A 14,331-nucleotide genomic window follows, 5' to 3' on the forward strand; every position below is an offset into this window, starting at 1 on the left:
ATGTATCAAGCCCTAAGAAACTTCTGTAATGTTATCACTGGAACTTGGGCAATTCTGTAACACAATTTTTCAGGACTTTTCATATTGACCTTATGTACTCTGAATTGTTTGAAGAGCAGAAACAGGAATCAAAATGTGAAGAAATGGTGAAACTGTCAAACTCTGCAACATGATGGTGATAAAGAGCCAAGTTTTTCATCTGGTATGCCATCTTTCACTTTGAATAGTGTTTTCTTTTTTTTACTCTTTTTACAACTGTGGTCAGGAACAGTTTCTTACGTATCAAGAATCTGTGTGTGTCATTAGGCATTTTTTTCAATGGATCACACTTCATTTTAAAACTGTAACGGGTAACACAAAACAATTGTTGCTCAAATCATAACATCTTTTCCACATCCAACACCAAAATCAATAGAGGTATGTTACTGAACATGGAGATAATCTTAAACAATACAAGTTCCCTGAAAGCTGTCACAAAATTACACTCCTACTTTTGTCTTTATCCAACATTATGACACCAAATCAAAGACAACTTCAATGTCTTCATGTTGTCAAAATGAGATATCAGCATCATTTGTGACAGTCATCCAACTGAACCGTGCTGAATTACACCACATAACCAATCAAATCATATCAATTGCTCATTCAAACTGTCATATCAATTAACAGTCTATTATATTTTGCTTTAAATAGCCATTAGTTATAAGGTTTCATGAGAAAGACTCCCATTTTCAACTTACTTCCCAGGGTACATAAAATCCCATCAAAGTGAAATGGTCAATGCCACCATTTCTACTACTGGTAGTTTTGATGGAAGAGGAGACAAGATAATTATGAACATTATCTAAACTGGATTAATCATCTGCAACTTTCCAGGAAAATCAATATCTATAAATGACTTGAGATGCACCTTCCTCCTGATACAAATCAGACAAGGCCATTTCAGGGAAGGTCATCCTCTAAAACATACACTGTCTGGATAAGGATCATGACTCTATACTTTTTCCTTGCCTGTGTATGATGTCACCAGCTCCAGTGACACTGAATCCCACATGTATAGACAAATATGAATTGCAACATGACCAATAAGACTGGCTCACTGCACCATCAGGAACCACAGTGGATTTCTTGAGGAAACTCTTGAACAGGACACAAAAAGTGCTTTGCCATCCCTGCGGCAAGTATGCACTTGCTCACAACTCCAACACGGCTATAGCACAAGTGTAAAGCTAATAATGAAGGGGGTTAAGGTACCATCATTGTTTCTTTCATGTAAATATCGCACCTAAACTAGCATAGGACAATCTATTAACATCGTAATGATGTAAGGTTTTATGTTGGTACAGCTCATCTCATTACCAGTATGAAAAAGAATGCACTTGTAATCATCCTATCATGAGCCCAAAGCCAAATCTACATTGGTTCTTCCACTGGTTGATCACACCGCTCAAGATGAATGCAAACGGCATGGGTTGAAGCCTTTTCTCAAGAACGGCAGCTACTGTCCAATTTGTGTCCACCATACCTAGAAAGGGGAGAGGAACAAGAAAGGGGGTGGATTTATGAGATTGGAAACAACATCACATTGTTTAGTGGCCTACACAGTAGATAATTATTTCAACTACAAAGTTAATTTAAAGGACAAGTTCACCTTCATAAACATAAGGATTGAGAGAATGTAGCAATATTAGTAGAACACATCATTGAAAGTTTGAGGAAAATCAGATAATCCGTTCAAAAGTTATGAATTTTTGAAGTTTTTGTGCAGTACTCGCTGGATGAGAAGACTACTGCAGTGTATGAATAACTTAGATGTCACATGCGTACAACAATATAAGGAAAATATAAAGAGAATTTCACAAAATTCCATCTTTTGAAAAAAGTACACATTCCTCTGACTCGTTACCGACAAATGTTATGGGTAATATTATTCCCCCTGCCTCTAGAAAGAGGCAAGTCAAGTGCTCTTTTATTATGTGAAAAAAATGAAAATATGTTGAATTTTCTTTTACTTTTTCTTTATACTGTTGTACGCATATGACTCACAAGGTGTAGTAGTCTCCTCATCCAGCGGTTCCAACACAAAAAATTAAAAAAAATCATAACTTTTGCATCGATTGTCCAATTTTCCTCAAACTTTCACTGATGTGTTCTACAGAATATTGTTGCATTTTCTCAATCTTTATGTTTATGAAGGTGAACTTGTCCTTTAAGACGTCTCTGCCAACACTGCCCACTCACTCCCCTTATTACTCACAATGTTCTGCACCTATAATGGCAAATATTTCACAGACTGTGTACCTGTAATCAGTTTCAATTGCAAGATCCACAAGTAATGGCATTATGCAAACTAGGATTCTCTGAAAAGATGTGTTGTAAAAATATTGAAACAGCCAGCATCAAGTAATCATTAAAATTATTTAAAGAGTTGGTGGAGCCAGACAGCTACATCACCAATAAAAACCTACACATAAATTCCTTCCTTGGTTTGAATGCCATCCAAATTCCACAACCCTTTTGTATAAAGTCAGAAAACAAGCAATCACACAAAACAAGAAATATAAAGTGAATTCAATCAAATGCTGATTAAAGAATTCCAAGTGCCTGCTTTGATGACTGTGCCACATTAATGTAACACCAGAAAGATTGTACTGCTACCCTGTACATGTCAAAATTTGATGTTAGCTCTGCATTTCCAGACCTTCATATCTTACCCCAAAGGTTTTCAGTTTCAATATCTTTAAAATGGTAAGCAAGTACAAACTTAAATGAACATTATTCATACAGTAACTTATGCAGGAGTCAGTCACCTGAGATGCAAATGATCTAGTCCCACTGTCTGCCCCCCACCCCCCAAAAAGGTACCATCTAAAAAAAAAAAGAAAAGTGGCAGAGTTGCAGTTGCAGAAGTGAATACAGTGCACTCCCGTTATAACAAACACGGTTACAACTAAGTAAAAATTCAGGCTGCAACATCATCCATTCTAGGTATTTCTATTGTTTATTTGTTCCGTTATAACGAAAGAAAACGGCCGGTCCTGAGGACTTCGTTATAATGGGAGTCCACTGCCCTGGATTAGTGAAAAGACAAATCAAGTCCCTTTCACTTTAAATTCACAACGCGAGTCTAACTGCATATTTTGCTTTGTGTGATGAGATGTGGTCACATCTCTCTGTAAATCTCACAACAAAAACTTGTGCCAAATGCCCCAAGACTGCACTCTCCATGTCTTCTGAACATTTCACTGCTTCTGCACAGAGTGTAAAAAGTTACTCCTGTTATAAAGCCAAAGCAGTTCTTGTGTGGTATATGTGGGTGTACCATCATTATTATGTGTATAAATGAGTGGTTCATGGCTAAAGCTATAGCATAACAACTGGAAAGTTTGTATCATTTTTACTGGTGTCTTTTGCTGGATTATGAGGACTAACTGGTTGCGTACAGCTCATTGTTGGTCAATTCCATGGAAAGGTTGCATTTTATGAAAATCAAACTATTGAGTATAGATGACTAATGAAGCTTAATTAGATGATCTGGTATTGTTTACTCAAAGCAGCCTTTCACAACAGATATTTTGATACCTCATTTGTGAACATCGGTGAACGTGGAGTGGAGTTATGTCCGAAAAACCTTCATTTTTCATGAAAATTGCCAATTTTTGCAGAATTTATGTATCATTTCTGATACACTACATTGTATTATGACCATAATACAGCTTGTGTAATTCTCAGATGGCTTATTTTCTGAATGTTCTTTGTTCATAGATTGGTTTTATGATGTTCTAGAACTTGTTCCGGCATCAGTAAATATTATTCTCTCAATCTCAAAATGTGGTAGTTGATAGCGTCCCATAAGTCACGTTTTTGTGTCCCATCAGTCACACTGGTTTTCCCAATCCTGCTACTGTACCAATGAGTAGATATTGATACCACTTGGCTCAGGGTAAGCACCAACCCTTTGCTACATTCAGGAAAGAAAATATCTCTCCAGAGACTCTGTGTGTAAGAATATTTCAGAACTTACTTCCCCATTTGAAAAACGGTGGTCCTCAAATGTCCCATAAGTCACGACAGCAATTTTTCGTCGCTGTACGTAATGCGATGATACTTTTCAAACTAAGTATGGTGTTTTCATAAACTGTGATATGATGGATCTAACCATGAACTGAGAAAAATGCACTTGATGCACCTATTTTCTCAAAATACTGGTTTGAAATTGCCGAAAATTGTCACTTTGTCCCATAAGTCACAATGGAATTGACCTGTTCTAAAATGTAATGAAAAAAAAAAAAAAAAATGTGCTGAAGGTTGCTTGTCCAATAGCAGCGAGCCAGAGAGGTAAAATGGAGTCAAAGGGGACCCGAGTGTTCGATCCTAGTAGACTCCTTGTCACAGGCACAAAAAAAGACTTCCCCCACCCCTCTCCTGTGCCAAGACCCTGCTCAGGATCCGTTGGACTATAGCTCATTGTCTAAATGTTACACTGGCTGGCAAAACAGCAATGGTCCATGATTACATGCAATGGCACACAACAGCACACACATACAGTGTACACTGATTTAATAATCAATGCACTCATTTGCTCTGTAACTCAAGGGGAAGTTTATGCTTTCATGAATATTCATCCTCAGTTCACTACTAAATCAACTGGGGCATGCATAAACAACACCATTTAAATTTAATATGAATATGTAGGTATGTCATGAATATGTCTATTTAAAAAAAAAAAAAACAACAACAACAACAACAACTTAACAAAGTAATTTCTCAAGTCTAGAGGCCTATGACTTACAGACTACCTCTCCTCAGTCGAATCCAAAGGGACCAGCAAAAAAATCCTTCAACTTTGGTGAATTTTTGATTCACACAATAGATGTTATGTTCATATCCGTCCAGGTAGAATTTTTCTTCCGACTTTGTCAATTTTTTGACTTGTGTGAGGCTGAGTGACCTTGGTGAGGTTGGCTGTACATGTATGTGAAGTTTAGCATATATTTGTGTGAAAGCGAAAACTCAGAATTTGGTTTTGAGTGAATTATGCTGCAGATTATTATTATGCCATAATTTTAGATTTGCACATCTGAATTTCAGAGCATGTCTCAGACAGACAGGATAGGCCTGGTTAAAATCAGAAAAGATATTTAGAACTTTTGCCAATTTGAGGGAGCAGTAAGAGCTATAGTCTAATGAAAAGTGTTGCCAATTAAGAAATAATTTTTTGAGTGCAAAAAAGGTGATAGAGAAGCTTTTGAAAATTCTGCAACTAAATGAAATTTATCCCTATAATACATGAGGTTTGCCTCTAATCAACAATCACAATCACAAGGTGAGCCCCATCCACCACAAATCAGATATCACATCCACATAGGGCACAACTGGATAAATTTCCTCAGCTTAACACACTTAGACTCTGTAGACAAGGAACCAATGTATGCAGTTGAACCAACCTTTGAATACTACATTGGCAGCGGGCAAGTCCACTTGGTAACCTAGCGACACTGAGGACTCCTTGGCACGGAGGTTGCTCTCAAACTCGACACCAATCTGCACCTCTTTACCCTTGTGATAGTAGCCCGCATGGAAAGCTGTGGGTCCTATAGTACTGGATGCTACCCAATTGTCCGCTGGAATACAACAATGTATAGGATAAAAGACATTGTGGCATGAGCAAATGACAGTGAATTCTTTTTTCCATGAGTTGGCAAACATGTGACTAGTTTTTGGAGGATAGTACCACATTCATATCAACCCTTTGTACATTACACATGTCATCACAGTGCCATGCCTTGCATACACAACCATAACAAGAATGATATACAGCTGTACTAAGGATTTGATCAAATATGCTATGTTACAATCTCTAAATTCTTTATCATTTTTGTTTGAACTGATGCACTACCAGCCATTGGCATATTTCAGCAAGATCTAAGAAAATGGAGCAAGAAAGTATGCAATGACCTCTGCAATAATAACTACAAAGGTTAGCAAGAAATCAACTGTCTGATTAGATCAAGTCTTCCAAAAGCTGTGATAACAGCATGAACAATATCATAGGTAGAGATCTGGGGCCCATTTCATAAAACTTGACATCAGTGACAAGTTGTCACAAACTGTGACAAGCTACTGAAATCCTTGCATCTGATTGACTGAGAGAAAATTTGTCATAGAAATGTGGCAGTTGTCACTGATAACGAGTTTTATGAAATGGGCCCCTGGTCATGTGTGCATGTAGATTACTGCTTGCATGCCACTGACTAATGACATACAGTATACGCCAAATATTTCGCGAGGTTTTATGTTCGCAAATTTTGCGAGTCAGGTGCTTTTCTCAAATTTAGAGACACGCAAAAATATTGGCTCTGATCCCCACATGAATGTGAAGTGCATGCATATGTGACCCGCTACAACAAAATGATCCTAAAGTCGGCGATTATTTGAAAATTGCATGATATAATCCCCTAATCTTTCTGCTTTAAATTGATATATAACACATTTTATAAAAATAATCGGCTGCGGAGATATCGATGTTTAAAAGAGAGCATGTCGAGACGTCTGGAAAATCACTGTTTCGAGAAAAGCACCCTAAAAGTCTTCCTTTCGACGCAATCGCGATCAAGGGACACGCAAGTCAGTTTTTGCCTCTGGACAGTAGAAGGTAAGCCCTAGCAACCCCTGAAGAGTTCATTCAAGCACATCAGCGTCAGCGGTCTCCTCACCAACCAATCAGTGACCAGGATGTGAGAAGCGGCTGAGCATAGCGCACTCCGCTCGCACGCACCAGTCGACTGGGCAGTGTGCGAGCTTCACGCTTCGGTTAGCAGCAAGCGGCAAACTGACCAATGAGATCACTCTGGTCGTTGTTAGGGGCGGAACCTATCTGTGGCACTCAATCCAAAGTTTCGAACCAGTTTCTGCTTCGTTGAAACGCCAAAAGAAACATGGCTCAGAAAAACGCTATTTTTTATCTTTCCTTTGATCATTTTGCTTCAAAATTTCGACAGATGACAGAAGACATGTTAGACTCCAATAATATATCAAAATCAGAAAATCGTAAGTTTTGACCAATTTTAATACTCTGACTTCAAACTCGATTTTCACGGCTTCGACCGTGCGCGACTTTAGGACCTTTTTGTTGTAGCGGGTCACATATATTTCTCCATCCAGCACTTTACTCCTCAATCGAGAATTTAACACCCATGGCATCGTTTGGGAAGTCCCGATTCGCCAAAAAAAAAAAAATAGACTCCATAAATATATGGTGCATACAGTATCATGGGACAATATCATAGATATACCGTATTGTACTCACTTGCATATTTGCCTGCTAGTGAGACAATGGCAGCCTGTTGGCCCTGCCCACAGTGGTATAGAAGCTCCGCCCCTAATGACAACCTCTGTGTAATGCTCTGCATGTAGTGAGCTACGGCGATGCCTGATCCCTCCAGGGGGTCTACGTTGGCAAGTGTCAGCACCCCTGTGTAGGAGGGCCCCTTGTACTCCACCTCCCCTTGATACACACCCCACTTGGTTTGCTGAGTCTGGAAAATTAGAAGGGACATTCTTAAGGACATGTTTAAAGCATTATACAGTCAATGCAGAAATACAATGAGGGATTTCACTTACGCAAATACTGCTTTGCACAAACTATATGAACATGACATGTATGTTGTGTGAATTAGAACAATGTATTTTCATCCATGACATTAATCAGAACATGGGCGTAATATTTTGTTTACGACTCTGCTGCCCCACAAAGACAGGTCAAATATAACATGTTTAATACAGATTTGATTTATCAAAATAAATTCTGACAACTAAGTTCAGATTAAGATTGGCTTCAAACAAATATGCGCAGCAATGTTAGCATCAACAGCTTTCCTCAAATGGCAAATTGAATAGTCCCCAAGGGCCAATGTTGGCGAAACGATAAAAGGCACACAAATCACCAGCACAAATATTGCAGCTTGGTTCAGCATGCAACATTTATCACTGGACTCACACTAGCTGCCAGAACGTGTATATCATAATTTTTAGGTAAACCTGCCAACAATAGATTTTAAGGGGCAGCTAAATTTGTAGTTCCAACCTCTATCATATTTTTGCTGACAAGCATTATAAAGATTATTCTGTAAGTGGAATCATGATAATCTTTGAAGAAAAGTTTTTACATTATATACAACTATGTATAAAGATGATATGCAATATACATGTTACCTTTTGAACCACTCTGAACAACACACATACCTGTACAACAAATTTGGTGCGTATTCTGTCAGCTAGTTGATGGATGATTTGAGCATTGAGACTGCCTGATGTGTCAATGTCTCCAAGAAGAACTGGAAAAGCCTGAAAGACAAAACAGCAGAACAAGGCAAATGCAGAATTATACTTAGAGTTAGGGGGACCATTAATAGTTATCACTGTGCACAGAAGGCCAATTTAAAGAACGGTTATATTTCATTGCAAACAGTTTGCAGTATGCAACTCTGAATGGGTATAACCTTTAAAACTGTTAAAACTGTACTTCTTTAATGAATACAGAACTGGAGGAAAACCTGCAGTAAGATGACACAATCAGTGAATATGGTTTACAATTTTTTATCAAACCAGCCATATCATCTTTATCTGTATTGTAAAATTCATCACTTCCAGTTTAAATACCGTCAAACATTTCAAAGAACAAAAAAACTTGAAAAACAGGTTTCAGGATATGAAACTGAGAATGACATGCTGGATGTAGCAATTCTAGTGGGTTTTTCAAGAACTCTTAGAAAAAAGTAAGGGTGCAAGCACCACAAACTCTAAATCTAAGACATCCTACACTGGCCTCCTAAAGTACATGTAAGTTTTGTTTTGTTTTGTTTTGGTTTTTTGTTTGGTTTTGTTTTTTTATAGACTATTACTGATCTTGAACCCATTTCATAAAAAAGCTGATATGACAGCAACTCTTGCAGGAATGGCAATTGTCATAGTAACGAGAAGAATCCAGCTTCCTGATTGGCTGTCGCTATTGGAAGTTGCCATTCCAGCAAGAGTTGCCATCCTAACATCTTTTATGAAATGGGGCCCAGAACAGTTAGGCTCTCTGCCATCAATTTAGATTACATTATCTCTGTCAAGATGATAACTTGTCCCACTTCATGCGCAGTGTTGACAGAAGTGTCTCTGACCAATATCCACAGGAAATTTGCTGATTCACTGGATATTAATTTAACATGGTGGATAATAGGTGAAACTCTCATACAAATCGTAACCCAATGCACTGGTAGATCCAGAGGGGGGCGCACACCCCCTCTTTATTAATTTTTTAAACAAAAGGAATAAAAAGATAAAAATGGGGGGGGGGGGGCGCACCTGCGCTCCCCTTTAATTTTGTAAAGGCGCCTCCCCTTACGGAATTCTTGGATCTGCCCCTGCATTGGGGACGGTTTGATTTTGCTACAACACACATTTCCCATAGACACCTGCCCGAGTATACTCGGGACTCGTTCTCAATGGGTTAACAGGCATCAAAAGCTAGGCAACTCACCTCTGTTGGGCTGACCTGCTTGCTGCCAACATACGTCGACCCAAAGTGGTATGATGACGGGTTGAAAGCTGAGAGAGACACTGTGTGACTGACCTGGAAGTGATTGCTGAGACCTTTGTTCACGACGAGCTTGCAGCCCTCTATGGGTGATGGGAAGATCTCTGAAAATGTGGTGTGAAGAAATACAATGAAGCTTTGACATTCACCACCTTCAACAACTGGCTTGGTGCGCAGGCAAAAGTCAAAACCATTTCAGGTTTGGTTGCTTACTGAACGACTTTTATTCAATTTGATAGAGCTGGATGATCATTAACCTTTTTACAAAGAAAAAGAAAAAAAAAAGTCAGCAAGAAATCACTGACAGAAATCTAAGCAAAACATAACATGAATAAAACATAACATGAATAATGACAGCTTGGTAGAGAAGCAGTGCAATAGCCACAAATCTTTTTTCTCATGCTCTTTTAATGCCATTTTTCACACACACTCTCAGTGTGAAACTAAGCATTCTGAAATATCTGATCGCATCATAGCCTGCAACGATAAAGAAAAAAAAATGAGGCAAAGATACATACAGTATCTATTGTTTGAAAATTTGGGAAATGGATGTGTTGGAAGTTACATGTACATCTGATTCTTTACTCCAATCTCCCACAAAGGGATTCTGATATCTTACATTTAACCCACTAAGGACAGGCTGATTCTGCTACAAGCGCAACACGCATTTCCCATAGTAGAGCCCTGTCCAAGTATACGTGTTGTACTTAACTTGGGACTCATCCTAAATGGGTTAATATTACATACGTATTGGTCAAACCATTCTATTCTTCTGCTTTTCCAGAGTGTAGGCCTATCTGTTTCTTTCAATCCTGAAGATTATTGCAGATCATGTGTGTACATTTGACCACTTCACCAGGATTTCACCCAGCTCTCCACAAGAGAAATGTAGTGGACTCTTTTACATGCATAGCATACAATAGCCCTCCTGCACATGGGACTGATGCAGTTAAGCCTACTCAAAAGATGATAATAATGACAAATAAATAAATAAATAAAAAATGGCAAATGAGAATAAAGTCTTGCCAAAGGCCACTAAATGTACTGCATGCTGGACAAACCTTATTGTTCTGCACATGGAAACCTGCAGTCTCATCTGCATTGTTACGGTCGACCGACAACATTCACATTCACTAATTAGCAATGACTCTCCATTTCGTTTAGCATTTAATTTGCAAAACAAATTGTGTTTTATGTGGTGAGGTGATAGAGCCAGTATTGTAATAAGAGCTTTCAAGGTTCTAGGCTTGAATCACCGTGAATTGACAGCGGTAGCACACTTTGAATGGTATATCATCATTATTGAATGTAGTACATTCAACTGTTTACATTACAAATACAAGGCTGCTGTAGAAGTCTACTGTACTGTATTCAGGACACCTCTCCACATTATTCTAACAAAAATCACACAAATAAAAAATGCAAAATCTAGAAATAAACACCCGACTGGGCCCGCTGAGGATCCTATGTAACTGCAACCAGCCCAAATGCGAACCGCTCCCACAGATTACAACTGAAAGGAGTGTAAGAGGGAGCGCCCCTGGTTATGAAGGTTGGCGTAATATATCCAGTCTTGGACTTTGCTGAGTATTCAGGTAGAAGTAGAAGTCCAAACATAATGGTCTAGGTCTATATTTTCAAAGTAAAAAGAGAAAAAAAAATCGAGAGTAGGCCTAGCTACATAATGTACGTAGACTATAAAACTTTACCTAGCTAACATTAGAGTCTAGAGACTTCTCTGGAAAGCTGGAACTCGACTCATTGCCAATGACTAAGCTAGGAGTTTTAGGACATGCAGTATCAATGGTATGGACATGGCACTATAAAGAGTTATTTTATAGATAGTCTACATATAAGTTTACAAATTATAGTAGGTCTAGTACAAAATCTAACACAATTGTGATTACTGTCGCTGTCCATTGCCAACTGTCATTAAAATTGTGCATGCTGGCAAAGTCAAAGATGATGAAGCAATTTAAAGCAATGTTTAAGTTATCGTTTGTTAATTTTAATGGGCGGTAAAGATAGGTAGTTTGATCACATACCATAGCCAGGGAGAGACATAGTGGGGGAACTGTATGGATGTTTACCTTTTATCTTTTTGAAAAGGTCTTCGAAATTTCCCGGATTGGGAAGATCACCGCTGCCAGACGCCTTTGCAGCGGCCAGTGCTGCCGCAGCGGCGGGAGAGACAGGCGGTGTCGGCATTCCCATCATCGGCGGACTCGGAGTACCGGCATTTTTCTCAGCTGCGAAAACGTTCCCCATTTTGTCGGCACCACGGTTGCCTTCTATTGAATACACTTACATTCAAAAAGCGCAAATGTAGGACACGTTTGAACTGTATTAAACGTCCATAAACTCTTCCTCTGTGGTGTGTCCGCGAATTGTTCCGGTGTCCACATCGGTTACTAGCCTTGACTGTATTTCAGTCCCACACGTTTGTTTTGCATGCGGGGCTCCTTTTAGTTCTCGTTTGATCACACATGTCCAGCAAAGTCTACGTAAGTCTACACATGTGCTAATGCCTTGCCCTGATTGGACATTAACCGTCACATGATCACAAGAACAGTTTCCATTCCCCCCCCCCCCCCCCCCCCCCCCCGTATTTTTCCCTAACCTGCGCTCGTTACGTTGGAAAGAGGAAACATAATCGCACTGACTGGACTATAACTACAGGACATAAAGTTGGTTTCAAGCTATTTGAAGTATAATTTTTTGCCCGGCCTATAAAAGTCTTTTCCAAACACGTATACAGCACCTCCACATCGTTTATTAGGCCTATACTAGCTTTATACAAACACAAAACTATAATTCTTAATAATCATTCTTATAATTCTGAATCCAGGTTATGGCATATTTACCCCTTACATAGTACACTCTTGATAGCTAGAGGCCTTGTCAAATTATTGAGAATCATGAGTTGGGTACTTTTATGTTTAAGCTCCTCAACAGCTCAATGCACCATATTGTAATGGCTACTCATTTCCTTTCATTCAAAGAAATGTATTTCCATTTTGATTGGCCAGTTTTTCTTTCCTCCAAACATAACTTTGTATTTTGCCGGTATGCATTTATAATTTCGTATTTGTTAACTATTATCTACCATGTAAAGTCGAATACATGCCTATGTTATATCTTCTGATTCATTTCGTGTTATGTTTGACGAAAAAGAAAGAAGGAATGAAATGAATGAATGAAATGAAAGTTTATAATTTACTTATTTTGCTTTATTTTATACATATCATCCACAAATCTGTAGAGCTATATGGGTATTTTGTTACAGAAGACACTTTTCTGAATATGTTGATACATAAGTAGTTTTCTAATGTAGGCCTAATTGTTCTTTGTAGATAAACAAAGATTACACTTCAATCATGTGAATCATTTTTTTTTTTTTTTTTTTTGCTGTTGAATCAAAAACTGTGCATTTCACTCCTCAAAATAAGTTCTGCAATTAAAGTTTGATATATCATATTTCTCTTATGCCCGTATTATCTTCATCAAATATGACATCATAAGAAAGCCTGATTAATTTTCTCAAACATGACACCTCACTTCCTATGATTGGGTATTCCTGGAATGCACAGTATGATTGAGTATGAGGAAAGGTCAAATGTGAAATGTTGCAAAATAGAGCAAACGTGTTATGTCAAACAGTATAGTTCCCATTTGTTTTGTCGTTTCAGGGAAGGAATGTGCTTGAAAAGAATGCATTGTGAGATTATCATTAGATCCCAGGCTTCATCCATGAATTAACTTAACTGCAGTAGTGTCTGCAGATTAAAATTAAACATAAAGGCTGACCATACAGTCATCTAATGTCTAGGAAATGGGAGTTTTTGAAAAAGCTCAGAGACTCCAACCCAAAGCACCTTCTGATCTGGAGATTCTCCCGCCTGAAACCCCTAGCAAACGGGAGACTCCAAGTTGATGTGTGCGAAGCGCCAAGTTCCTAGGGTTCTACATGCTCTCTGGTGCTATCTAAGGCTTATTTTTTCAACATACAATAGTAATAAGTAAGAAATCCTTTCCAACGGAAGACAAAGAGCCAGGGCGGGAGAAATTAAATCTCAAGCGAGAGAACGGGAGATTTTGCAAAAATGGGTTTTCGGCGGGAGATCTCCTGTCGAAAACGGGAGAGTTGGAGTCTCTGAGTGCTGTCATTTCAGCATTGCTTATTCCAGTGGCCATTTTCATCAAAACCGTGCATTATCAATAGCAGAAGTGTTGCGACTTTTCACTTTTGATCTGTCCCCATACTCAGCTGTTCGAATCTAACCATGAACATATGCAGTATTGTGACGTAGCACCAATCACACTCAGTGATCATTATATGGTGGCATCAGCTATTGGTAGAGTGAAAACAGCCACGTGAAATCATAAATATGTTAACTCTCGCAATTTAGCAAATTTGGATTTTTCACACATTTTGTAATGAGCTACGCAGTGAATGTTGGGATGAAGTGTTTTGTGAAGTAGACACCAATACCGCCTACGAGATGATGGTTTCTAAATATGTGACTGTATTAGATAAATTTGCTCCAATGAAACGCAGAAGGGTTAAGCACAAATCAGCCCCATGGATGAATGATGACATTAAGTCGCTTATGTTTGAAAGAGATAAAAGTAAAAAGATAGCATTGAAGACCAAACAGATATCTGATTGGAATAGATATAAGCAATTGAGAAATCGTGTAACTTCTTTGATTCGTAAATGTAAAAGAAAATATATAAACGAAAGT

The 14,331-nt window shown here is 38.5% G+C and overlaps 1 protein-coding gene across 1 annotated transcript; it reads right to left on the reverse strand.

The window, feature by feature from the left end:
* Positions 1 to 1,384: 1,384 nt before the first annotated feature.
* Positions 1,385 to 11,954, reverse strand: LOC139711658 (mitochondrial import receptor subunit TOM40 homolog). Its single transcript, XM_071623519.1, has 6 exons — positions 11,677 to 11,954; positions 9,530 to 9,690; positions 8,245 to 8,346; positions 7,310 to 7,538; positions 5,448 to 5,624; positions 1,385 to 1,525 (listed from the first exon to the last, which is right to left on the reverse strand). The coding sequence occupies exons 1-6, from the start codon at positions 11,852 to 11,854 to the stop codon at positions 1,386 to 1,388; spliced, it is 987 nt and encodes a 328-aa protein (XP_071479620.1). The 5' UTR covers positions 11,855 to 11,954; the 3' UTR covers position 1,385.
* Between the last annotated feature and the right edge of the window lie 2,377 nt (positions 11,955 to 14,331).

The sequence above is a fragment of the Diadema antillarum genome, unplaced genomic scaffold, assembly GCF_040938485.1.
Source record: "Diadema antillarum isolate AM-2024a unplaced genomic scaffold, OU_Dant_1.0 seq00001682_RagTag, whole genome shotgun sequence".
Taxonomy (NCBI): domain Eukaryota; kingdom Metazoa; phylum Echinodermata; class Echinoidea; order Diadematoida; family Diadematidae; genus Diadema; species Diadema antillarum.